The sequence below is a fragment of the Battus philenor genome, unplaced genomic scaffold (genome assembly GCF_028537555.1).
Source record: "Battus philenor isolate CCGP_79_NKW_IND1 unplaced genomic scaffold, ilBatPhil1.0.hap1 SCAF_21, whole genome shotgun sequence".
Classification (NCBI taxonomy): Eukaryota; Metazoa; Arthropoda; class Insecta; order Lepidoptera; family Papilionidae; genus Battus; species Battus philenor.
Window position 1 is genome coordinate 12767656 of NW_027181684.1, and position 27867 is coordinate 12795522.

Below are 27867 nucleotides of genomic sequence, written 5' to 3' on the forward strand. Positions count from 1 at the left end.
TTTCATATCTATTATAGAATTGGCAAATCTATAGTTTATTGTATACTTACATAAAATTTCTTAGCAAAAGCCTGTGTATCTCATGTGAACTGGATTTAAACTTGCGTGTTGTCGACAGAGGAATGCGTGGACGTACGGCAGCGGCAGTGCTACATGGCCTGGGACGAGGAGACAGGCGAGTGTTCATCAGCCGTGGGAGTGCCGCAGACCAAGTACCTGTGCTGCTGTTCCGTGGGCAAGGCCTGGGGTGCGCCCTGCGAGTCCTGTCCCGATAAGGGCTCTCAGGTAACATTTTCTTCTTAGACGCTCTTCCTGCTAAAAATTATACGTGACCAGCCAATGAAGGTCAGTTCCAAGAAAGATTCAAGTCGAGAGTAATTGGGATTGTATATTTACATATATGCAAATATTATTTCATGATCATCGTCATTATTATATTAGCCAATAGACACTCACTGTAAGATATAGGACTCCAAAGATCGTTACGGTGTCCTAACTTACGCTTCTAGTATTTGGTGACCTCCTACGACTTTAATAGACACTGGTCTACCTAGTAGGGGAGTAGCTTCACTACGCCATGTCTGTCGGTTCGTGTTTGCCACTTGAGAACCTTTTGGCACCAAGACGGCCATCGGTTGTGGAATAGTGTGGCATTTCAGCTTCATCACGAACTACGTTGGTGACCTTGGTTCTTTTGCGCATCTCCTCACTTCTGTTTTGATTTCGCAGTGAAATTCCGAGCATAGTTCATTGTTCTTTGGGTAACCTGAACAAAGGCTATTTACGAATTTCAAATTTCGAATTTCAGGAGCACATGGCGCTGTGCGGTGAGAAGCCCGGCGAGTACATCAACCCGATGACGAACAAGACTCGTCCGATCAACGAATGCGACATCATGCCACAGCTGTGCAAGCCCGGCTCCTGTCACGACACGCCCACCAGCTTCCAGTGCGGCTGCGACCACGGGTTAGTATACGCACACATGCACGCATTCTCGCACACATACCCTCGTACCCGCATGTACCTCCACACACACACCAAGCTCGTTTATTTGCGTACAAGTATTTACGTCTAGATTCACACACGGATACATTTCACAATTGATCCGATTCAGGTTTCTATTTAAACGTTATATTATACACGAGTGGTTTTAAAAAGGCTTATTATTCTATATTTAATTATTGAAAGATGTGTTATTGTGGAGTTTCATCATGCTTCTTCTACACAATAACACCTTGCGAAGCAGAGTAGAGTCAAAGATAAAGTTGATTAAAAAAATAATAAGATGATGATCAATAAGAGTTCTGTTAAAATTTCCAATGTTGAATAAACTTTAATCTTTTATCCTTATCTTTGAACTAGACCGATTATGATTATAATTCATATGTAGTTTTAACAAGATAATGCCTAATGTTACATGAGTTTGTTGCTAAGAATTTTATGTAAAACTATCTCTTCAATTTCATGATCTGTCGTGATTCGGTTGTTAAAAATTTATTGCCATGATAATGGGATTACGCTACTAAATTATTAACATAGGAAAGAGTGCACATTTTAGCAATATTTAAAACAAAATTTTGATATAGATTGAAATAATTTTATATATTTAATGGAATCAGGCGTTATTTTGCGGAATTCCATCCTAATTAAGAAAAGGACCAATATTTAGCCACTTCCGCAAATGCAGTGGTAGTCGTGCAACAAAGCGCACCGCCCGCCAGCCCGCTGATAAATGCGCATGCGGCAAACAATGCGAATTACGCAACTGCCACCGTCAAATCACTCGTGTTTCACCCCTCCATGGGGCATGTTCAGGAGTTACATTACACAGATTCGTGCTAAACACAGATTCTAAATAATTTCACATGTTTGGATAACTAAATGATTTGCCATCATGCAAGACGAAGGGGAGAGAGAATGCTTCCTCGGCTACTAGGAAGGTGGTAATAAATGCAATAGGTAAAAATAAAACGAACACTAAAATATAGAAATAAAAGGAATATAGTAGCACCCAAAATAGTGTGATAAATAGTATAATATAAGATGATAATTATAAAGAAAATACGTGTTAAATATTTGAACAATATATAATGTTGCAAAATAAAATAGTAAGGAAACCTAGAATGTAGTGGTTGAGGATGGATGTATGGCTAATGGAATGAAAGAGAAAGACTGGGAAAATTGTAGAATGAAAGAAACAGTACGACAGATAAGATGATATATGAAAGAGAAGAATGATAATAATAAAAAATATGAATAAATTACTAGAATTAAAAAGTCCCTGTGCCACAAAAAAAAAACCAAATGATTTGTATTAGATAAATAAATAATGTATGTATGGTGTTGTTGTCGGTGGGCGCAGGTACGAACACGACAACACATCGCACCTGTGTCGCGATATAGACGAGTGCGAGCTGGGGCGGTCGCCGTGTCGAGGGCTGGCGCAGTGCGTCAACCTGCCGGGTGCTTTCGAATGCCGCTGCCCGCCCGGCTACCGCCTCACAGCCTCCCTCGACGAGTGCGAAGACGTCGACGAGTGCGCCGACCACCGCCTCTGCGACCACGGCGAGTGCAGGAACACCGTCGGCTCCTACAGGTACCCCAAACACTACCACACATTAACTTATATCACCATACACTACCAAACACTAACATACTCGTACACTATCATATCTTACCAGCATGTACTAACATAAACTATCATACTCTAACACAATGATTCCCAAAGTGGTCTATATCGACCCCTAGGGGTCTATGGCAACCTGCAAGCGGTCTACGCCAGTCAAAAAAAATTTGAGGGTCCATGAAATAAAAATGGGGGTCCACGATAGTGGATCTCAACATATACACTGACAGTACCTATTTACTCACATGATACTATCTTATAATATCAAAACATTTACATTATTTATAAAAGTACCTATGAAGTAAAAAATTATATAACATATGTTTATAAAATTGTGTAAGTTGTGGGATGTTGGTATAATAGATTGGTTTAGGTGGTATAGTAGATACAAAATTTCATTTTCAGTAGTTTTAATTTAAATTCTATTAATAAATTTATAAATTAACATGTGTTTTTACTTTAAGTTTTTAACACTAAACTTCACTACATGTAGAAACTAACAGGAAATCAATATCAGGAAAGTAAGGGGTCTACGCAACACGGAAAAACATGGCAAGGGGTCTACGACACAAAAAAGTTTGGGGAACTCTGCTCTAACATAAATTACCATACACTATCATACACTAACGTACATTAATATACATTATCTTACACTCACATTTACTACCATACATATCTCACATTTGTACTCTTTTATGACAATTATATTTCTAGACTATTTCGGTTCTAGGGTTCAATGAATTTATTGTCTAAAAGGTTATGCTAACTCTCTTTAAATCAATACAGATTATGTTAAAAATATAGACAAATATCTGTTCTTTTGTGTAAAACAAACATACGTACTACCTCATCTTAACATCTCCGAAACAATAAGAATTAGAGACTAGAAATTTGACAGAAATATTATTTTCACCTAGTACAGATCAGTTATGAATTAAAGAATGAGATTTTACGAAATTACACTCACAACGGAGGTTAAAGAAGTTGATTAAGTTCGCAAAGCAAACGGGGTAACGTTAGTTTAATAATGTGTCATTGGTTTTGGAAATCATTTGTTGGCGAATAGTTGCATACAATTATGCACAGTGAGGTACAGTCGCGCACAGTTACGCAGTGGCGTACAGTCGAGTATATTTCTGCAAAGTTAAGTACAGTCGCGTACAGTTACGCAGTGGCGTACAGTCGAGTATATTTTTGCAAAGTTACGTACAGTCGCGTACAGTTACGCACAGTGGCGTACAGTAGAGTATATTTCTGCAAAGTTAAGTACAGTCGCGTACAGTTACGCACAGTGGCGTACAGTCGAGTATATTTCTGCAAAGTTAAGTACAGTCGCGTACAGTTACGCACAGTGGCGTACAGTCGAGTATATTTCTGCAAAGTTAAGTACAGTCGCGTACAGTTACGCACAGTGGCGTACAGTAGAGTATATTTCTGCAAAGTTAAGTACAGTCGCGTACAGTTACGCACAGTGGCGTACAGTCGAGTATATTTCTGCAAAGTTAAGTACAGTCGCGTACAGTGTTGTACAGTCGAGTATATTTCTGCAAAGTTACGTACAGTCGCGTACAGTAGTGATTTCTGTTTCCAGGTGCGAGTGTGCGCCGGGGTATACTCTGCGAGACAACGCGTGCCGGGATGTAGACGAGTGCTCTCGTCCAAGACCACTCTGCCGGAACGGTACCTGCGAGAACCGGCCCGGTTCCTACGTCTGCCACTGCGACGAAGGCTTCAAGCCCGGCGCCAACAACGACTGCGTCGGTTAGTGTATTAACTTGGATATATAGCCTCCATTTTAAGAGTTTTACTGACTTAGCAACTTTTCCATTTATATTGACCAAAAATACTATATTTAATGGAAATGAAGATGCCCCGTGGAGGGGTGAAACGCGTGTTGAGTGATTTGGTAGTGGCGGTTGTGTGATTCGCATTGTTTGCCGCATACGCATTTATCAGCGGGCTGGCGGGCGGTGCATTTCATTGCACGACTACCACTGCATGTGCAGCAGTGGCTAAATATTGGTCCTTTTCTTACTCAAAAATACTATTGTGTAACATTCCGAGCGTAACTTGCACATACTTTTGGCCGGTAAAACATATTATACTGACAAATTTTTAAATGATAAATTAATATTGTAACTTGACTTTTTCTTTCGAAATTTACATTTTAAATTTTATTATAACGACTTTTGTGAATATAAATTTAACCCATAATAGCCTAGAGTTTCGATTTTGATACCAATCTTTTAAACCGAATGTTCACATTACTATTAGTTTTTTTTATAGGTTGTCTGTACGTATTTTACTGTTATATTATTATGTTTATAATATTTAAAAAAATCACTTTCGTAAATCAAGCTATTAAGGGTTAAAGAAATATCTGTTATTCTTTTTCTTTGTCCTTTTTTATACTTACCTACCTAGTTAGAGGCTATTTATTCTATTTTGTTATTACCATACGATTGTTCTACGAAATAATTGTTTAGATTTGATCCTTATGATGCAGATATCAACGAGTGTCGTGAAGGCGGTATGGTGTGTCGAAACGGTCGGTGTCGCAACACTGCCGGTTCGTTCCGCTGCGAATGCGCTCCCGGCTACGTGTTGAGTGCTGATTCACGGAACTGTCGAGATTTGGACGAGTGCACCGAACTGCCTGCACCTTGTGGCACTGATGGCTCGCCAGCTTGCACCAACACCAACGGCGGGTCAGTAGTATTTCTTTAGGTGGACACGACATAAGCGGTTAAGCTGTGATGGGAGGGACAAAAGAGAAGATACAAAGGTCACCAACGCAGAAGAATTGCATATCTGAAGTGTTACTATGCGGAGCACATCACTCGCGAAGCTGACAGTGGCATAGTCATAGTTGTGAAAAGTCACAGCAAGCAGGCAGCCTAAATTCTGCCATGATAGTGATCTTTGGGGGAGGCTTTACTGTGGGTTTCCACCAGTTGACATGATGATGATGACCTCCAAAAATCCTTTGGTGATCAGTAGCTTCGCCCAATTAATATCCGTTGATTGAATCTTTAACGTGAGGCGAGTCAATTTCGAGATTGAGTTGATTTTTGTAATTTATGTCGTATATAGCACTTGTAACTACATTTAATGGTAATTTATTATACCATACAAACATTTTGATACATTTCCTCTTCTTGTTGTAATAAAACATATGTGCAGCAAACATATGAGCAGCCAGTACAAAGCCTTTTACATAAGGTGTTCATATAATCTCGAAGCTGTTTAATTTTTCTTGGTTTTTCGTAAATTTTTAATACCGTCTGACTGAAAACTAGTCTAAAGTGTTATTCTTAATTTACTATATGAAATAGGCCGTGCTTAGTGTAGTGTTTTTTTAAATTCTTTAATGATAATAATGTCGTGTTGTTGTTTAGGCTTCTTTATTTATTTTTATGTAAATTTAACCGCGCGTTTCCGCTTTTATACGATTACGAACAATTAGCGCCATCTGTCGGCGCTGGCCAAAACTACAAAGATCCAACACTTATATATATATATATATATACACTGCCAATATCAAAGTCAAAAGTCAAAATAGCTTTGTTATATGAGTTCACTATAATCATTCAATATCAGATAAAACTTAGTTTACGTTAGTTTATTACGCGCTACTTGCGGAGAAGAACTAACAACAAATTCATTGGGAATAAGACAATCATCTTATGACATGACCAGGTACGAATGTTCGTGTGGTGCTGGGTGGCGGCTGGTGGGGCGACGCTGTGTGGACCGCGACGAGTGCCGCGAGCTGCCGTATGTATGCGCGGGAGGAGACTGTCACAACTTCAATGGAGGGTACGTACCTAATATACCAGACCCCACCAGAATCCTTTCTCAAAGTCTTCTAGTATATCCATCGATTTCATTTAAAGTAACTCTTTCACTCTGTAAACTTAAAATTGTGACTACCGTTCAAATATCCAGCAAAAAAGAGACAGCAGGAACCAAAGCACGAATTCTACGAACGAGTCGATCGGGGCTGACGGCGCAACATCTAAAAGCGTAGGTAGGGTAATTTAGACAATAGAGTTATTTGGGTAGTATTATCCGTCACTCGTTTTATATAATCTTGCACTGTCACTGACAAGAGGTGAGATGAAATATAGAATGGACTTTAATAAAGGCTCTGATGTATACCAATAAACGTCGTCTTGTCGTTGGCGATCTCGAGAAGGCACCAGGGTAAATGCAAATAATAGGTTATGATATTACTTTGGTTATTACTTTTCTAGGTACCGATGCGACTGCCCGCCTGGTTGGAGGTTCGATAAGGCGAGTGCCATGTGCGTTGATGAAAGGAAGGAGTTATGCTATGACCAGTGGGAGGGCGGTCGCTGTCACAAGGCCCGCCCACTGCAACTTAGCAGGCCAGACTGCTGTTGTTCTGAAGGTACGAATGTCTGCAATTCTAAAGAAAGTAAATTATTGAAGGTAGATGGCATAAATTAATATGATATATCAACGAATGACTCACATGAACAGTCAATTGACTCTAGGTTTAGCCAAACATACGGGTTGTAGCGATATAATAAAATGAAATAAAATAAAAGGAAGAGAAGATTCTCGAACAAACAGATGTAAAAATATACTTACTACTATGTCTTAGAGCAAACGTCTGTCGAAAGTTGCTTTGTTCAACTCTTACTGCTACTCCTACTTCTTCTCGTACTTCTTTTTCTTCATTTTTCATTTTACTCGTCACCATGACATTTATTACTCTCATAAGTACTTTGATATCAATTTATTTATTAATACCTTTTAGTGCTCTGCTGCTAAATTAAAATTTTTGAAATGGAAAATTTTCCAAATGCGACTTATTGTTTTATAGATACATTCAATGCCTATGGAATTAATTTCGTTGCTTTGTATTCCAGTTTTTGCCACTGTATGCAATTCAATGTTCCGACTAATGCTGAACAGGAACTGCTAGCGCCATCTATTATTTGTATAGCCCCTTCTTGGTGGCGTCTCCTTCCTATTTCTCCGTTCCTATTTTATTGTTGAGACAAGGTAGTATTTAACATTCTTTTCACTCGTCCTTCACAGTACCTAACATATTATCCTCTTTGAAACTATAATTTCTTACATTCTCTTTCTTTCATTCACGGTGCTTACACACGTTGCCTCTTTTTCTTCGCGACATTCTTTGATATCACAGTTGGTTACAATTTGTTTTTATACATATTTCAATATTTTTATCATATTTCTTGGTTGGTTTCGCTTTATCAAACTTTTTGTTACCTTTCATTTTTATTTATCACGTCCTTCACAATTCTGTGACAATAACTTGAGAAGATATGTCGACGTTCTGTGTCTTCCACCAGGGTGGCGACGGTGTCACTTCTCACCCTTTCTTCGAGTTCCATTTTGCACTCGGAATTTTACTTCGCAAAGCGCCATCTATTGGCGCTATTAGAAGTAATAATAAAAAAAAGGATTATTTATTTCCAGGGGCTGCCTGGGGACGATACTGCGAGCGTTGTCCTACTCCTGATTCCGAAGAGTTCTTAAGGATATGTCAAGGAGGAATGGGAAGACCCAATCTGACACAGGTCAGTACTCTTTAGATGTTTTTATTATATTTATATTGTACTTTGTCACGACAGACTCCTGTATAAATAAAAAGGTTTTTCGCAGTCCATAAGAATAATAAATAAATAATCCGTAAATGGCTGAGACTTGAAATCATAGGTCGCGAGATCAATTTAAAAAATAGAGTCTCATAAATAATTCATACTGTGTGTATGAATTGTATAGGGTTGCCACAATTCATGAAAAAGTTTCAAGAGGATAGGCAGCAGCATTCACTGCATTCCATAATACCATACTACGATAGCTAACCCGTCAAGCTTGGACATTATGGTATGTCCCCCTAAAGATGTCTTTAAGAGAGGCCTATGCCTTGCAATGAACGTCTAGTGCCTGAAACAACGACGGCGACGAATTTGGAAGCGTGTTTTTCAAATCCTATCCGTCTCCCCTTGGAATAATTACTTACGTTACTTTAGAATTCATTTTATTTATTTATTTTTCTTACTGGACTGATACAGGTTAATAGAAAAAAATTGTTTAGTTATGATTTCTAGATTATTTATATTATATCAGAGATGTGGTCGCTTATGATAGGCCTCGTGAGAAAGTCGAGCTTGTTAAAAACATTGCCAACAAGCTAACAATCATAAATAAATACGCATATTAAAATTTCTGTGGGAGTGGCAAAGGAAGTAACTGATGGATTTGTGAGCAGGACCTGGACGAGTGCAAGGTTCGACCAGACGTTTGCCGTGGCGGGCGCTGCATCAACACGGACGGCTCGTTCCGCTGCAGCTGTCCAGCTGGCTATGTGCTGGACGGCAGCGGGCTGGTGTGCGTAGATGCAGATGAATGCGCCCTCGACCCTCGAATCTGCGGGAATGGCACCTGCACCAATACCGCTGGCGGCTATGACTGCACGTGCAACTACGGCTTTACACAAGGCGCAGAACAGGTACACTAAAACTCTTTAAACTACACCAGGATTTATGTTCCTATTTTCTTAATATTTATTACAGATTTAAGTAATTATTTTTATTAGTCTTATACACTTTTGTTGCTTTTAGCCTACTTGTTCCTTTTAATGTTCTCTCCTATGAGGTCTCTGCCTCTATAAAGGTCCTGCGACTCTCCTCGTTATCCATAAGTGATGCGATGTTCCTTCCTTCGGACTTTTGCTGCAACCGAAACTGGCAAAACAAAAAAGGGGATGGATATGTGTGATTAGCGCTACCCATGTAGCTATTGTTCTCTCTATGGTTCGACACTACATCGATCCATCGTTAACGTTGATAAAGCTAGTGAGAGGTACTTCTATCCTTAATACCCGTGTCTCCGAATAGTTTTACTTTATGTGCCTTATATGAGACCCAGTGTGTCCTGGATGGGTAGGAAGTGGAATTTGGGAGAGGCTATCGGCTTACATGATGATTTTGGATCAAGCTGATGTACTATGTGTGTTTGTACAGACATGCGTGGACGTAGACGAATGCGCAGAAGGGCGTGCATCCTGTTCGTTCCGCTGTCATAACACGGCGGGCTCATTCCGCTGCACGTGCCCATACGGATACCGGTTGGCACCTGACGGTGCCCATTGCCGCGACGTCGACGAGTGTGCCGCACGACCATCGCCATGCCCGCACGCCTGCGAGAACGTCGTCGGCTCCTACATCTGCAAGTGCCCTGAAGGTAAGCTTCTCCATCATTCTCTTACTTACACCACCAAATATCCTTGGACCACGTTTTGCGGAGACGTAAGTTATTGAAAGATTAGAATAAATGTAAATAATGTTATATTTTATAAATAGGGGAAAAAGGCTTCGGTATTAGTATAATATGTTTTATAGATTTATGATAAAATCTAGTCGTTACATATAAGACCAGTAACCAGAAATGAGAGGATCCGTTTCGGAAATAAGGTCGTAGTGGTATCTCATAAATTGACTCGTTTGAAGTGGCAGTGGGCGGGGTAAATTATTATGATAACATTATTCTCGAGCGGCCACTGGAAGTGGCGTGCGTAAACCTCCCACTGGGTGGGCTCAGACAGAGTTACATGTGGGAAGCAGCAAACAATGCGAATCACATAACTACCACCGGTAATTCACTCAACACGTGTTTCACCCCTCATGGGTCATTTTCAGGAGTTGTGACACCGATTAGTGCCAAACACAGAGCTTGACTCTCTTTTTGCCGCATACGCATTTATCAGCGGGCTGGCGGGCGGTGCACTTTGTTGCACGACTACCACTGCATGTGCCGAAGTGGCTAAATATTGGTCCTTTTCTTACTTGAGACCTATGCCTTCCAGTGGACACATAGGGCTGACATGAGGAAAGCATCTGTGACTATATATTCGATCTGTTGACAGTTTCTGCAAATAACTAAAAACGATTGATTTTAGTCTATTTGGACTAGTTTTGATTTTGATCAAAAGTCGCCATCTACACACAAGTGCGTTAGTTTGTTTTAATGAGTCAAGTATAACGGATGTAGAAGTCAATTCGACTATAATATAAAGGTCATCTTTGTTAAATTCAAGACAAATAGTATATTTAAAGCCTACGCCTTGCAGTTGACACCTATTGGCTGATATGGTGGTAAACATCATTGTTTGTTGAAAAGATTATGTTTTAAAGTATTGCATGGGCACACGCAGGGTACAAGCGCACATCGGCAGCGCATGATGCAGCAGATGCGTGCGAGGATGTGGACGAGTGCGCCGAGCAGCCTGACCGCTGTACACCTGGCGTCTGCATCAACACGGACGGCGACTTTCTCTGCGACTGCGACGCCGGCTACCAGCGCAGCGATGATGGACACGCCTGCATAGGTTAGTTCTCGTACTTTTACCATGGAACACAATTTTCCTCCGTTAGGAGGTGGAGCTTCCAGGGCTTCTAGCGTAGAGAACAGATGGGCAAGGTCTAAAGGTTTTTTTTATTTGTCTTTTTCTTGGACCCCTTGCTGCAACCGAAATTTCCAATGCATTACCGCGTGAAATACGGGACTAAGATTCTGTAGTGGAGAGCAAGGGTCGGCAAGCGCAGCGAAAAACGTTCATTCAAGAAGTGGACAGATCATTACAAAGATGATGGGAAAAGCTAGATGCAAGTCGCTTTGATGATTAGTGAACATCCTACGGTTGTAATGATGATTATACCTCCCAAGTGTCTCACTTTTGAACGTTTCGTGTTTACACATGGAGTTTTTTTTGTTCACTTGTTCCGATCATGGTGCACGTGCCTTTAAAAAAATTTTTCATGAAAGTTTGGAAAAAGTCATCTCTTAATAAGTTACTTTTTATCAGACAAACTTTGGTATCCCAAGGTTTTGGAGTGAAGACCTTGAACCAGCAAGAATGTGGACGCTCTATATAGGCCGATTACTACTTGGAAATCTATTGAGGAGGCCTTTGTACTGCAGTACACTTTCTGTAACTGAAATGATGTCATCGATGATGATTCGCCTTAGTTAGAGAGACTTATTTAGACTACTATTCATTCTCAATCGTGTTTCTGAGTAACGACTACAAGTCAATAGACGTGGCGTATTTGGGCCTCCTATTAAGTGGATCGACGAAGTAGTCAAGGGAGATCTGGCGATTTTTGGGAGGGGCCTACGTTTCGCAGTCAGCGTATATCATGATGATGATGATGATATCGGTGATATCTAACATTGCCTACATATACATTTATCAACTGCTTCTCTTCAGACCGACGGACTGGAACATGCCATAGATCACTGGTGTCCGGTCGTTGTACGCCGGAGCCCTGGCCTCGGTTCCTGGCCTCCACACCGGCAACACCTTCGCAGGTCACCAAGTAAGTTATCGACTAGAAAATATTTTCTCTTACTTACAAACTTAAATCTTAGGTTCTTTAATCATTGGTGACTTGTTTAATTTTCGGTTTGTGCAACCACTTCCTCGTTCCTACTTCTTATTGCCATCCTCAGGTTGTGCGCCAGTGTCTGTGCGGTTGCCGTATTCATATTGATGAATCTTGCGATCGCATCTTGAGTCTCGTCCGTGCAATACACGCACGTGTGTGACGTGATATTGCTACCAGTGCACGGACACTGTTATACAGCCAGACTGAGTCTGCGCATTAAAACTTAATATGTTACCACGATGTACAAGCGTTTTATTAGCCGCATGTTTTAGTATTTTACATTAGCGTCTGTGCCTTTATTTTACATATACGTTTAATATTTTGGATTTTTTTTTAAATAAAAAAGTAAGTCTTTTATTATATTCTCTAGATTAATATGTTTAAATATTTAATGGAATCAGGCGTTACCTCGCGGAAGTCCATCCTAAGTAAGAAAAGGACCAATATTTAGCCACTTTCGCACATGCAGTGGTAGTCGTGCAATAAAGTGCACCGCCAACTGAGACTGTGTGTTTGGCACTAATCGGTGTAACATAACTCCTGAAAATGCCCCGTGGAGGGGTGAAACACGTGTTGAGTGATTTAACGGTGGCAGTTGTGTAATTCGCATTGTTTGGCGTAAATGCATTTATCAGCGGGCCGGCGAGCGGTGCACTTTATTGCACGACTACCATTGTATGTGCGGAAGTGGCTAAATATTGGTCCTTTTCTTACTTAATATGTTTAAACATTTATGGAATAAGTTCTCAAATATAAACTCTATTGGCTTTTTACGTGAAATAAGTATATAAAGAATACAGATTAAAAAAACATAAAGGAATAATGAAACATAAAAATATGCGACCATCGAATTATTGGAGTAATAAGATGATTGCGAAGGGTTGAGTGTGGAACTGAATTCAGGGCACAGTGCTGCTGCACGCTGGGCGTGGCGTGGGGACCTGAGTGCGAGCTGTGCCCACCGCCCGGCAGCCCGGAGCGGCTCCAGCTGTGCTCGCAGACGAACCTGGTAGGCGGGGGCGGCGGCGTGCTGGGCACAGGCGACAGCTCGATCCCAGGCGTGCTGCTGGGTGACGTGGACGAGTGCGCCGCCATGCCTGGTCTCTGCGCGCCTGGCAGATGCGTCAACACCATCGGCAGGTAACGCACTAAAGTTCTAATGACCAGAACACCGTACCATACATTTTTCACATATATTATTAACCAAGTATAGAGGTAGTTGGATGTTCTAGTGTCTCAAGGTAAGTTAGTCTTAGTCCAAACTGATGTAAATAAATCATATTGTCAGTAATTAACGCACAATTAAATGAACCACCCTTAAGTTGATGTAACAAAAGTTAGCATAAATGTGCCCATATCTTAACTGCAAGCAATACTAAACCCAGATAGTGCCAGTTAACTTGAGTTGAGTTTTTGTTAGAACTGTTTAACCATAATACGGCGTTTGTGTATCTGAAGTTGTAGGCCAGAGTTCCCCAAACTTTTTTGTGTCGTAGACCCCTTGCCATGTTTTTCCGTGTTGGGTAGACCCCCTACTTACCTGATATTGATTTCCTGTAAATTTCTAACTGTAGTGAAGTTTAGTGTTAAAAACTTAAAGTAAAAACACCTGTTAATTTATACATTTAGTAATTGAATTTTAATTAAAACTACTCAAATTAAAATTTTGTATCTGTTATGTAAAATATACGTAACATATTAATAATTTTTTACTTCATAGGTACTTTTATAAATAATGTAAATGTTTTGATATTATAAGATAGTATGATGTAAATAAATAGGTACTATCAGTGTATGTGTTGAGATCCACTATCGTGGACCCCTATTTTCATTTCATGGACCCCCAAATTTTTTTTCGCTTACGTAGACCCCTTGCTGGTTGTCATAAGCCCCTAGGAGTCGATATAGACCACTTTGGGAATCACTGTTGTAGGCGGATGACTTTTAAAATAAACCGTCTACCTTTCATCCGAGCCTTTTAATTTTTGTGCTCGTAAGGTGTTGTCTCTAAAATTGCCTAATAAACCGCTTAAACATTCCACCATCAGTATATGCACATATTATTTTTAAAAAAATTCCTCGGCTTGATATACGAATATTTAATAGTTCCACAAGATACATTGTTGATGTTATTACGTGCACATAAAAAGTTAAGTTTCATTTTTAAAGTTTCTTGCCGTGTCTTTTCTGTAGATTCTCATTCCAAATTGAATAATGAAATATTGAATTTCAAATTTTTTAGTTGTTAAATAATTGTTTTGCAGTTTCCGTTGCGTGTGCGGTCGCGGATATCGTGCAGCTGGTGAGGTTTGTGCTGATGTCGACGAGTGTTCATCACGGCCGTCAGTCTGCACACAATTGTGCCGGAATACGGAAGGTTCATACGAATGCCTGTGCCGCGCCGGGTACGAGCTGGACGAAGATGGTGCTGAATGCCGCGACGTGGACGAGTGCGAGCGGGGCACGCACACCTGCCAGCAGACCTGCACCAACACCGACGGCTCCTTCGAGTGCTCCTGTCAGGACGGATATGAGAAGCGTGGTGACGCTTGTGTTGGTAAGCTTCAAACTAGTCTATATATAAGTAGGAAAAGAACCAATATGTAGCCACTTCCGCACATGCAGTGGTAGTCGTGCAACAAAATGCACCGCCCGCCAGCCCGCTGATAAATGCGTATGCGGCAAACAATGCGCATTACACTCACAAATCTCACTCAACACGTGTTACACCCCTCCACGGGGCATCTTCAGGAGACATGTTACACCGATTAGTGCCAAACACAGAATAGTCTTTATATATACACACAAACGTAATATTAGGGACTTGATATACATCCGTAATTATAAAAAAACAGTTTATTTTACATTATAAAATACAATTTTTCGGTTTGGTTTCTGTTTACATTATCACTTATTCTATTTCCTTTTTTTCCTAATTTGGCCCGTTGTTGGTTCTCCTCTAATTCCTACACATTATTATCTTAGTCTATTCTAGTCTATCTATATTTTTACATCATTCTTCACTTTGCCTGCTTTCCACACTATTGTGTAAAGCCTTACGGCTTTTATGTTAACTTTACCTTATATCACCTTAATTTATCTTTATACATTACTATTGATTTATTATTATATTTATATTATGTGTGTGTGTGTGTGCCTTCTATTATAAAACACATTTAAAATTACATCTAAGCTAAATGCAGTCGCTTAATGTGTTTGTATGGTCTGATATTATGACAATACGTACCTATATAGTATATGTTTCTATATTTTCAACAATGCCATGCCAATTTAATGACATTGATAATTGTACTACGGAGTCGTTCCATGATCAACACGGGCTTATGTAAAAATTCAAGGTTGATTCCGAGAGGGCCTTCAATTGTTTTGTCCTTTGTGATTTCCCTTTTCTGAACATTCCCACATCAAGTTAAACTTGTTTGGACCTCCCATCCCTCTCTGGAATATTCCTCACAAAAGATTGAACCCTCTTGAAAATATAATATCTGAATTAAAAACAGTAATCAATATTTTTTATCGTTCAAATGTTTAATTGTCATTGAAGTGTTTTAAGGGCGGTTGTTGCCACATGTATAAGGCCCCCTCCTTTTCCCCCAAGAGAGAAGATATTTTCTTAAACTGCCTTTTCCTTCTTTCTATCATCTCCATCAAAAGGCTGTCTTATAAAGATTGCCTTGAGCGATATTACCACCTGTTTTACAGTCGTCGCCTTTTAGATGTATTCTTTTTAATTATGGTGTACAAAAAATATTAAATAAATATATTTTTTAACTGTCTCACTGGCACACATGAAGTGGAAAGTTGATGATTTTAAAAAAAGATCCCTCGCTAGGTGGATCACATTGTTACGGCCGTGAGAAGTTACTGCATGCTGTGCAAAACTGATCATTGAGTAATGCCTATGCCTTGTATTAGGCATCTATCGGCAGATGATGAACAGCCTCTTTAGTACTAATATTATGTGATGCAGATATCAACGAGTGCCACGAGGAGGGCGTGTGCCCACCGCCGGGCAAGTGCGTGAACTTGTTGGGTTCCTACCGCTGCGTGTGCCCACGTGGATTCCGATTGGATATTGCTGGCGAGCGCTGCCTGGACCGGGACGAGTGCGTGGACGGCCGTTGCCAGCCATGCAGGAACTACGCTGGAGGCTACCGCTGCGACTGCCCAGCAGGTAACCCCCCCCTCTCATGTTACTACCTACATCTTTGGTCCCAGCGCAAATCCTTTACATCTTATATGTTGTGTACATATAAGATGTAAAAGATGTTTGTGAGTGATCACTGTAATTAATCATAATTACGAAAAATAATAATCATCTTAATAATTTGAATACACTTCAATAGTTGTCAAGATGCCCTAGGGCTCCTTGGAGAGCTGCTCTTCAAGACATTGTATACTATAGTTTCAATATGAGGCCGCCGAGTTCTTAGATCGCTTAACCGGATGCTCCATGTGTTTGATTTTCGATTGTTCTAGTAGTGCAACTCGAAGATAGAGTAAGACTAGATAGGAGTGGAAAGAAGAGAGTGAGAGTGAGTGTGATTTTGACAGGGTCGGTGCGATCAGCGAGCGGCGGTTGCGTGCCACAGGACGCATGTGCAGAGGGGCCATGCGGTTCATCACCTTGTTTCCCGGTGGGGGGAGCTTATCGCTGCGGTTGCCCAAGTGGCTACGGATGGGACGCGGCTCACGGCGTCTGTCTGCAGGTACACATATCTCTATCTCTATTCTCTACGTTCTGAAAACAAGAGACCAAGGCAACAAGATCCTGAGTGTATTATACCAACAAACGGAGTCACGTAAAGTGTAGTGTCCTGGTTCTAGGCTACCTCAAGCCCCACGGTGGTACAGATGTGTTGCTAGTAAAAAATTAGATGCGGTAATATCATGCACTAGGTTTAAAAATTTGATCAAATAGAATCCAGTAAAAATGTACCAACAATACAGTGTGTATTTTTTTGGAGATAAGGATGAATTTGAAGACGTAATTTGATAAGAAGAGATATCACCTTTGATTCTAGATCAATTGATGGACTATTCACATTCTTTTATGTTGTATATAATTAGCCATAAAAATTTAATAGCGTGAAGTAACATATAAATATATATTTTAGTTTATGTAATACTATTTTTAACAGCGGATATTTTTTAAATACATTTCAGCTGTGTGCGCTAGAATGCAATTGACATGAATTGTAGGTGGCGCTAGTGGAAAAGAAAATTATTAATAAATCACAATTCTGACATAAATATAATACACAACTTTAAGTAATATTAGAGTAGTCTGGTCGGTATGAAATAGCACAATGTTTTCCAAACCACACAGTACTGATTTTCAGTGACCAAAAATCGAGAGGTTCCCTGCTGACGTAGACCTCCCTCATATATATTTAATGGCACTGGTTGGAAGCTGGATGCAGATTATTTCCTGAATCCAGTGTCTTCCAACGACCTCAATTAGGTCTGGCCAAAATGCTTCATCACCATCAAGCTGGCAGCAGGTAATGGCCCTAGGCATAGGCATCCAAAGATCGCCCCGATTGCCGGTCTTACGCAGCCCAAATCCAGCAACTACTTCGACTTTGATTATGTTGACGTCGCCACTCCAGAGCCTTAGACTGATGATGACCAACTGATGCACTGGCGATGTGACCTGAGGTTGTTCTTTTGTAAATCTACAGTTGGGCGGCGGATGTGCGACAGCTAGCTGTCTGTTCGGTTGCACTGCGTTCGGTTCGTCGTACCAGTGCGGCTGCCCCGCCGGCTACCAGCTGGTGGGCGCCGGCCACTGCCTTACGGCGCTGGACGGAGCCCTGCCCGCCGACGACATAGGCGACGCACCTGTCTTCCCCGTCAGCGACCAGTACAAGATCGGTGGGAAGAATGAACTCATCTCCACGGAAGGATGCTTCAGCTGTAAGGTATGCATCTGCTAGTGAGGTTTTTGTGGGGTGAATATGTAACCTTTTATAACTCATTTGCTGTCAATTAATGTACGGTAAATCAGATTTTGTACTACTAGAAGTTATTAACCTTTAACATTCCTTTAAAAAAAATATGTCTGTAACGTAAAATATGTCAGAGTGATCACAGGGTGATTGGAAATAGATGTAAAAACTAAGGATTTTTTGATGATAATCTTGTTATAAATTCTCCTTTTTAAATATTTTAGATTTACAACCGATAATTCCTTGATATTAAAAAAAAAACTTTTATTAAATCTAATATATAAAATTCTCGTGTCACGGTGTTCGAACTTGAACTCCTCAGAAACGGCTTGACCGATTTTTACCAAATCTTACATGCGTATTCAGTATATCTGAGAATCGGCTACTATCTATTTTCCATACCCCTAAGTGATAAGGGTGGTCCACCCCAAAATTTTATTTTTAATTTTTTAGACAATTTTTTTGGTTTTTATTTTATTATGATACAGCATACAAAAATACATACAAACCTAAATTTTCACCCCCCTACGAATAATCCTTATCTTACATTTGTTAATTAAAAACTTTAATTTTTTTTGCAAAACGTTTGCGGGATCAGCTAGTATTATTATATTATTGCAACTACTTGAATATGTATTTTAGCTGAAAAAAAATGTATTTCAGGTGAATGGACGGCATAGAAGAGCTCCTGAAGAGGGCATTGTTTTCGCCAATGGAACCACCTACGTCAGGAGGCGCAGGAGACGTAGCAGGCGTAAGTTGTCATATTTAAAGGAATTTCTTATTTTTCTTGCAGCTTATTACCCTTTTTGGAGTTAGAGAAAGAGAAACAGAAGAGCATCTTCTGGTTACGCATAAGATATCTAACTCTTTGGGGAAATAACAAGGTTTTGGGGGATTTCTACCTACTAAACCCCTGAAACCCCTACAAACGCTCAGTTCTCCTTTAGTACTGTTCCATGGTACATCCTGGGACAAAATAAACCCTATTGACTGAATGTACGACCTCAGTCTTTTATGGTAACAGCTGGTAAATCTATCATTTTCGTCAGTTTTAGTCAGTAGGCATCTATTGCAAGGCATGGACTATCCTCAAAGATCTCCCCCACCTGGCAGGCGAGATGACGATCACAGTGATATGTTATGGAATACAGAAGACGCTGGTGCCCATCCTCTGAAAACTTGTTTGTGTGCAATCTCATATAATTAATGCAAAAAGTGTGAATTACATATAAGATCGCAAGTCTCACTCCACTGAACTACCACTGCTAATACCGTACCTTAGTACAACTGGTCAATCCGTACCGGATCCGAATGGTAGAGTTTTGCATTCCAGATATTACAGGTGTATATATATAGACTAGCTTCAAGGATTAAAATATCAACTAAAAGTTTTTTTTTTAGATAAAGATTGTGGAATAGAAGAACTAGGAATCAAGCATCGTCTAAGAGCAACTTTAATACGATCATGTTATTGTACATTGCAATGCCAAAGTTAAAGGAAAGTAAATAAATTTCCAGGTCGACGATCGCTTCTGGAGCCTGAAGCTGAGCTGATTGTTGTCACGGCGACACCAGAGCAGACGTGGGCACGTGCGCCGCTGCTGCGATTGGTGCCGGCGTCCGGTGGAGCGCGTGCCCATTACCGCATCGCGTACGGCGACGACGATAAGAACTTCGTGCTGTCAAAACGCGACGGCGGATGGGCACTGCGTTTACGCAGACACCTGTCCCCACGCGCTGAGCTTCGGAGACAGCTGGAGCTGGAAGCTCGTTTTGTGCGTCCACGATCTGACAGAGCTTCTAGATCCAGACGCCAGGCTGATTTAGATGTTCCCGCACCTCTACGTCTATACGTTTCCATTCACATCGCGCCACCCAAACGCTGACCGTCCCAGCGATGGGACTCTTATCTTTAACACTGCCGAGCACTGCCATCATTAATCTTCCAATTTAATTTCACGTATTCCTATAGTAATCTTATATTTCTGTTTTATCCTTTCGCGATTCTCTGGCAAGTTTTTGTACATTTTATGACTACCCTGAAATCAATTTTATCTGATGACGGTTCAGTTAAAAATATCACCGAATTTACTTTTGTATGCAATAATACGCGTTTTCTATGTTCGAATCGGTTGAAGCAATTGGTTGTTAGTTGATTTTTTTTAATATAATTATTTATGTCAATGAGCATTTCAGCGTAAAACGGGAGAGTTTTATTTCTATGATATATCTTCTTAAGTAATTTTTGATAAAAAATATGCGGTAAGCCGTAGTACGTGGAAGTATTATGTCGGAGCTGGAGCGCTAGTGATGTGCCGGTATCGATATATTGTAAAAGTATCGATAATCGAAATTTTTAGGATTACTTCTTAAAGAACATAACTAATTTATTACAGCTACTTACCAGGCTATTGAAGATATATTAAATTGTTGCCAGATTATATACGAAACATGGCAAATGATTGTTTTATCTGCAATGTTATATCTATGTAAAGTTACTTATGTCTTACTAATAAACATCTGAATTAGTTCAGTAACAATTTTGTAAATATGTGTATACAAATCTAATATAACTGTGGTTTAATAGTCGATAATGTTTTCTTAGAGTAAGCATAATAACGAAATTAATAAATTTTTAATAAAACACGACATTGTTTTCTTATCGCCATAACCGTTCATTCTGTTATTAGTGATTACTAATAAAGTCTATGTCCGGCAGAAGAGGTTCTATGGCTAAACTGATGGTTGACTGAAATTTATTTGTAAATGATATTATTTACTTCAGTAGATTCAGGGTAAATAAAAGAATCCTATGCCAAATTAAACTAGAGTATAGACTGTGGTAGTGGATGGGCACATCGTGCAGCTGGTATTCGCGGAGTAGGTATAGGATTCTAGAACTAGATCCGTTACATCTAGTAAGTTACTTCAGTAGATCCAGGCTAAGGGAAAGAATCCCATGCGAAATGAAACTAGAGTATAGGCTGTGGCAGGGGATGGGCACATCGTGCAGCTGGTATTCGCGGAGTAGGTATAGGATTCTAGAACTAGATCCGTTACATCTAGAAAGTTACTTCAGTAGATCCAGGCTAAGGGAAAGAATCCCATGTGAAATGAAACTAGAGTATAGGCTGTGGCAGGGGATGGGCACATTGTTAATGCAGTCGGTAGTCGCGGAATGAGAGAGAAGAGAAGAAGAGGGCTAGCCTCTCTTCGGTGGTGCGACGACATAGTCCCAGGGACAGCGCGAGACCAGTTACCATTCTTTGAAAGAGATCCATGCCTTGCAGAAGGTATATATCGATTGACATGAGTAAAATAGGCGATGAAAGTAAAATTCATTTAATGGCCTTATAAAAAACAGGTCATATAAAATTCTTGCATCTTAACACTGTCATGTATTCAATGTCAACGCCATCTATTGAAACATCTAAGTAACTCATTTATAGTATTAAGATAAAAAATACACCAATACCGCAATTTGCGTCGTGTTTGATTTGAAGTGATTTGGAAGGCATTGGCCTTACAGTGGACGTCCGTCGGCTGAAAAGAAGAAGAAGCAGAAGATGGGGCATGGCAGAAAAAAGGTTGGTAAATATTTCTCTAGGTAATTAAAGAAGTGTAAGGAAAACCTGGCGCTAACGTAATAGCAAGACACGTCGAGAGGATAGAGTAGAGATGGTGACTCCCACTCTAGAGCTCAAGACAAGGTTCAGATGAATCTAGTTGATTTCACTACGACTTTGACATGACAGTGACATTGTCACTAGGTTTTTTTTTAAAGAGATGCAGCCAGAGATTTTTAAAGCTCATCACATAAATTCGAATTTTCTGTAATTTTTTCTTCGATCAATCACTTTAAAATTACTAATGCAAATACTACACAAATAATAGCTTTTTGCTTGCGATAAATAGGAACTTAATTAATCCTCGTCTTCTGTATTGAGCAAAATTTTAGAAAATTTCATACTTATTTTTTGTCAGCAACTTCGTAATAAAAATCACAGACTTAAAATTAATTTGAACGAGACGCAACATAAAGATAAGCTTGTGTTATCAAAAATTCTTTTATTTTCAATATATCTCTTAAATTTATGGGAATGACACCTTTTTTGTGAAGAAGATTACTCTTTGACATTACGGAAAAGAAACAAAGGCCATTTGTCAAAACTAACAGTCAAAATGTCAAACGTTCCATGTAATAGATGTATATAGGAGTAATTAAAAGAAGAATAGGATAATAAAACTGCATCTCAGTGAAGAGTTTTTCTTAAAACGACATGTCCAAAAAAGATAAGAAAGAAGAGTTCTCGTGCGAGCTGTACAGCAACAAGTTCTTCTTGCTTTGCATGGCGGGGGGCGCTGTGGCATGCGGGAGCACGCATACGGCGCTAACACCGCTTGACTTAGTCAAGTGCCGGCTGCAGGTGGACCCGGGGAAATACAAGTCCATATTCAAAGGCTTCGGCATCTCTCTGCAGGAGGGTGGAGTAGCGAATATCGTACGCGGCTGGGCGCCTACCTTGTTCGGGTACTCCCTGCAGGGCGCCGTCAAGTTCTCCGGCTACGAGTTCTTTAAACACCAGTTCTCCGATATGATGAGCGAAGAGAACGCCTACCTCTACCGCACGTACTTGTATCTGGCCGCGTCTGCCTCAGCGGAGGTGTGCGCAGACGTGTTCCTGTCTCCATTTGAGGCCGCTAAGGTACGAATACAGACAACACCCGGCTACACTTCGCAGCTGCGCAAAGCCATGCCACACATGATGGCGACAGAAGGCTTCGGGGCTTTCTACAAGGGGTTAGTGCCGCTGTGGTTGCGTCAGGTGCCGTACACCATGATGAAGTTCTCGTCATTCGAGAAGACTGTTGAGTTTCTGTACGACAATCTGGTACCGAAGCCGCGCAGTCAGTGCACGAAGGGCGAGCAGCTGGTGGTGACGTTCATGGCGGGATATATCGCAGGGGTGCTTTGCGCAATCGTGTCGCACCCGGCGGATACCATCGTGTCGAAGCTGAACAAGGACCCGAGCGCCTCTATCGGCGGGCTGGTCTCCGAGCTCGGCTTCTTCGGCATCTGGCGTGGTCTGGTCGCACGTATCATCATGATCGGCACACTCACCGGCCTGCAGTGGTTCATCTACGACGCGTTCAAGGTATACACGGGCATGCCACGCCCGCCGCCGCCGGAGATGCCGCTGTCGCTCAAGAAGAAACTGGAGGGCAAGAAATGACGCCTCTCACTGGCAGCCTTCGTGAAACACCGAGACAGCGCGCTACCGAAATTCATTTATTTAATATTTTTTGTACGATCTGTTAAAGAACATTTTAGCAATGAGAAGAATGTATATAACATATTATATACATATCAACTTTTGTTAGTAAAAAATAAATAATACATAAAGCCTATATTAGTATCGGCATTTGTATTCCCCTGCCATTACACAAGGTGATCGATTAAGGGTGTAAATTCTTTAAAGAGAAGAAAATACAAGTCATTTGCAGTCAATTGATATGTGGTACGCCTTACCTTAATTTGAGGTTACTATATATTAAATTAATATATACTTGTTTATATATATGTCACTGCATCCTTTGTACTGATATAAGTTATTGGCCAGTCATATTCCAATCATTTACCCTGTTTTAGATACGTACACAATTTGAACCATAATAAATAAAAAAAGCTATTTTAAAATTTAGCGTTTATTAAAATGCTTCAGAATACACAATAAGAAATACTAATTGCATTTTGATGCGTGTTAATGCTTTTCCACGTGAATAGGCGACATGCAAACAGGCCACGAGAAAATTCTATATTGATGCCATAAACATTCAAAGATGCTTCCATTGGCATTGCATATGCAAGCCAAACATGGAATTTGTATTTTTTTCCGTAAGAATGAAAAAGAAAAATATATAAAATTATTTTATTCAACATTGGAACTTCTGAAATAACTCTTAATGATTGTCAACTTATTTTTTTATCTATTTTATTTTAGACCGCTTCGCAAGGTGTTAAAGTTGTGGAGAAGAAGCAGGAAGAAACTCCACAACAACATATATATTAATAAAGTTTAACAATACATATTTATACATATACACTTCATCAGATAAAGCCTGAATGAAATCAAAATAATTAGTCTGTGCCAAAGATTCTTTTAATTTAAATATTCATTAAATGAATAATACGCTTTTTCCGTCAATTTATATTTAATATGCGTTTTGAATTTTGTAAATGATAGTCCAATAGTGTTTTACGGAATTTATTACAAAATCTGATTCCGTTTATCATATATTAATTTTTTTTAATCTTTTAGGTTGATAAATATAACTGGTATAATTTTTTAAAATCTTATATTAAATAAAAAAAGCAAATTCATTCAATGTAGATATCAAAAAGCGATTAAAAAAGCGATAGAAAATATATCTGTGAAGTGTATCCGATGGTCAGTGTTTACAAGATTCTCCATTTAACATAATCTTACAACCGATCCAGTGGGCCGGTTTGCCTGCCTACCCGCTTTACGTAAGCCGCCTTGATAGTCGAGCTCAAGTTTCTTTATGTTTATTGTCCACTGATACTTTATATGACATTTCGTGTTTACTTCGATCGTTGAAACAAATGGGAGCGCTGTGTCTTGGATGATATTGCCCACAGTTAGGTCAGGATTTATTGCATCGCACTCATTGTGTTTTATTTATTTATTTAATATTCTTTATTGTACACGGTAAGATACATAATATACAGATATAATAATATATAGAAAAGTACAATGGGCGGTCTTATCACACAAGGCAATCTCTTACAGACAACCATAGTAAGGAAAAGGTAATAATAATTATAAGGGGTAGTTCACGTGTACAAAAAAATACATATTCACAAACAAATGAACATAAATATACATAAACATACATATTTAATAAAAAAGGTTTAATACATATTATAAATATAATACAATAATAAATAAAAACATCTAACTGACTTCGATCAGTATTGGTTCGATCGCACTTGCCTCAGAAAGAAGAAAGAAGAAAAAGAAATGAACCAAGAGATAGACGACTACAGGTCCAGTAATTGGTTCTTAATCTTCTTCTTGAAAATAGGTAGTGAGTTAGCACGTCTTATATTTAGCGGTAAATCATTCCACAATCGAACGGATGATAATAATGTTTTACTGGATTTTCAGTTGTTATTTATCCTGTTTACTCCCACGTTCGTTATGGCAAAAATAAAAAAAAAAACCATAAGTAGTTAAAAAATTCTGATGGTACCTTCTTTTGTAGGCGTCCTATTGGGATCCTCACTGCCATTTTGTATAAGGCTTTTCTGTACACCTATCCCCCGATTTACACGGTACTTACTTTACACGTTTTCGCTTTTACACGGTTTTACAAATTAGTTTTTTGTTTGTTTTAATAACCGATTTTATTACCATCTCCCATAATGTAAATATTTCTGCTTCAATCATCGAATCGGCAGAAATAACTTCGAGTGATGAAAGTGAATTCGAGCCTTCGATTCGGAAAAAAAGAATGAGAGTGATTTCTGACAGTGATAAAGGATAATAAAACACCTTCGGTTTTATTTTTTGTTCTTCTGTTTAATGTATTGTAATAAAATAAAAAACAGTGTTTCTGTAATATTTTTTTTTGCATTTTATTTTTATTTCTGTGTACACCTAAAAATATTGTAAAAAAACCGCAACTGTTGAATAGCAAAATTATGCATTTTCTGCAAGCTTTTCGAATTACACGGTTTTGACTTGAAAATTTAAAATTTTCTATTTACACGTTTTTCTCAGGAACGTATCTACCGTGTAAATCGGGGGATAGGTGTATTTGTCACGTTTTTCATGAGATTCAATTGACAAAGTCTCAAGCAGTCGTAGACCAGAAGTAGAAGCCTGAGACATATGATCGTGGGTCATGAGTTCGATAAGGATACAATCTTATATAACTCACATTTTGTGTGTTAATTATATATAATTGCCACTGACCAGAAACAAGTTTTAGGAGTATGGACAACAGCTTCCTTTTACCTTAATATCACACTCAGATCGCTAACCCCTCTACAAAGCATGTGGCATATCCCCTCAGATGTGTCTTTGGGGGGAGTAAGAAAAGGACCAATATTTAGCCACTTCCGCACATGCAGTGGTAGTCGTGCAATAAAATGCACCGCCCGCCAGCCCGCTGATAAATGCGTATGCAGCAAACAATGCGAATCACACAACCGCCACCGCCAAATTACTCAACACGTGTTTCACCCCTCCACGGGGCATCTTTAGGAGTTATGTTACACCGATTAGTGCCAAACACAGAGTCCTAAATCTTGCAGGGGGCGTCTATGAGTAGAATCGTTGGCGAAATTTTAGTTTTTATAAAGTTTATGCATCGTAAAAATGTGAGTATATACTCTGTGATATTCTTTCCAAGGCTGATAGGTTTTGAGATAATAACAACACGAAATCCGAAGTAGAAGTGTGTATTTCATTTGAGCTTCGCCTATTTTTATATCGTTATGTATAAAGAATTATATTTCTGGGGAATTTCCCCTTTTCGATGCGCCGCTGACGATGACGCAATGTTTAATCCTAAAATTTAAGAAGTAACGTTGGTGGATGGTTGTTAGCGCAGGCCCGTCGTCCAATAGTAAGTCGGTGTAAGGAAAACACTTGCCGGATGGTTTAAAGATACAATAAAATATCACAGCATAACAATCTCAATCTACAATAAACCTTATATTGCTACAACGGTCGAAACGATGCATCTAGCCGGTAGCGCAGCGCGTCAAAGAGAGAAAGAGAGAGATACACAGAGTCCAACAAGAGAATAGAAAAATAGATGCGTTCTTAAATAATGAGTTTGTGTGTGTTCTAATGAAAGCCACAACGTAAATGTGTTCCAGAAGATTCTTTTCTGTGATTAAAAAAAAACTGTCAAAGAAGTCTTGTATGCGAAGGGTAAATGAATTTACGGAATAGCACTCCTTGAAAATGGTGTATTCGCGTAGTTCATTAAATTAGAAATTATAAATATATAATATATACTATATGTATATATATTTATACTTTAATATATATTCCCACTGATTTTCTTTTGCTTAATGGGCAGCAGAATCAAATGTACGTTAATAATATAAACAATTGTTTGTGAAAACAAAATTGAATTTGAATGTAAAATGCCAAAATCGAATCCATTATACTGAATATATCACGTGTGCGAAGTGAAATGCGGTCATATTTGCAAAGTTACAATTGTTGGCACTGGTCTTCAAACTTATTTCGCACGTGTGCTCTGGTTGAACGAAAACTGGTCTCTGCGGCGAATATATTTATGAAAAAGCGAATATAATCTTTAACTGTAATGTCTGTAAGTTTATTTTAGAATGTCTCAATGATCTGTTTTTCAACATAATAATTACTAATAAAAACATAAACGTTCTTCTTCGTTTCAGCCGATGGACGCCTACTATAAGGTACAGGCCTCTCACAAATATCGCCACGATGAACTATGTCATCGATCCAACTAGTAGCCTAGAAGTATATATATATTGTAATAATTTTATAAAAGGTAATTTTATTTTTCTTAAATAACAACACTACTCGACCATGTCACTCTTTTGTGACGACTTTCAGTAAAAAGATTGACAGTGGGGGGGGTTGAAACAGCGTTTTGATTGGGGAGCTCGATCACTCGTTCGATAACCATCGAAGTGATAAGTTGTCTAGTGGAAACTATGATAGTTGGCCTATAAAAGTATTAAAAATGAAATAAAAGGATTTATTGTGCTGTGAAATGGAATTTTTATGAT

General features: G+C 39.3%; 1 protein-coding gene and 1 pseudogene across 1 annotated transcript in view; both read left to right on the top strand.

The window, feature by feature from the left end:
* Nucleotides 1–20116, top strand: part of LOC137923432 (fibrillin-2-like) — a 116755-nt gene extending 96639 nt beyond the window's left edge. Inside the window, exons 36-54 of the mRNA XM_068766682.1 lie at nt 119–285; nt 809–966; nt 2363–2596; nt 4218–4387; nt 5133–5334; nt 6326–6445; nt 6883–7040; nt 8102–8202; nt 8898–9137; nt 9652–9871; nt 10842–11015; nt 11898–12006; nt 12979–13215; nt 14340–14632; nt 16067–16270; nt 16651–16805; nt 17781–18020; nt 18711–18801; nt 19569–20116. Coding sequence (XP_068622783.1) covers nt 119–285; nt 809–966; nt 2363–2596; nt 4218–4387; nt 5133–5334; nt 6326–6445; nt 6883–7040; nt 8102–8202; nt 8898–9137; nt 9652–9871; nt 10842–11015; nt 11898–12006; nt 12979–13215; nt 14340–14632; nt 16067–16270; nt 16651–16805; nt 17781–18020; nt 18711–18801; nt 19569–19936 — 3641 coding nt within the window. The 3' untranslated portion in view covers nt 19937–20116. The remainder of the gene's footprint in view (nt 1–118; nt 286–808; nt 967–2362; nt 2597–4217; nt 4388–5132; nt 5335–6325; nt 6446–6882; nt 7041–8101; nt 8203–8897; nt 9138–9651; nt 9872–10841; nt 11016–11897; nt 12007–12978; nt 13216–14339; nt 14633–16066; nt 16271–16650; nt 16806–17780; nt 18021–18710; nt 18802–19568) is intronic.
* A 2214-nt stretch (nt 20117–22330) lies between these two features.
* On the top strand, nt 22331–23284 carry LOC137923431 (solute carrier family 25 member 3 pseudogene; annotated as a pseudogene).
* The last annotated feature ends 4583 nt before the right edge of the window (nt 23285–27867 follow it).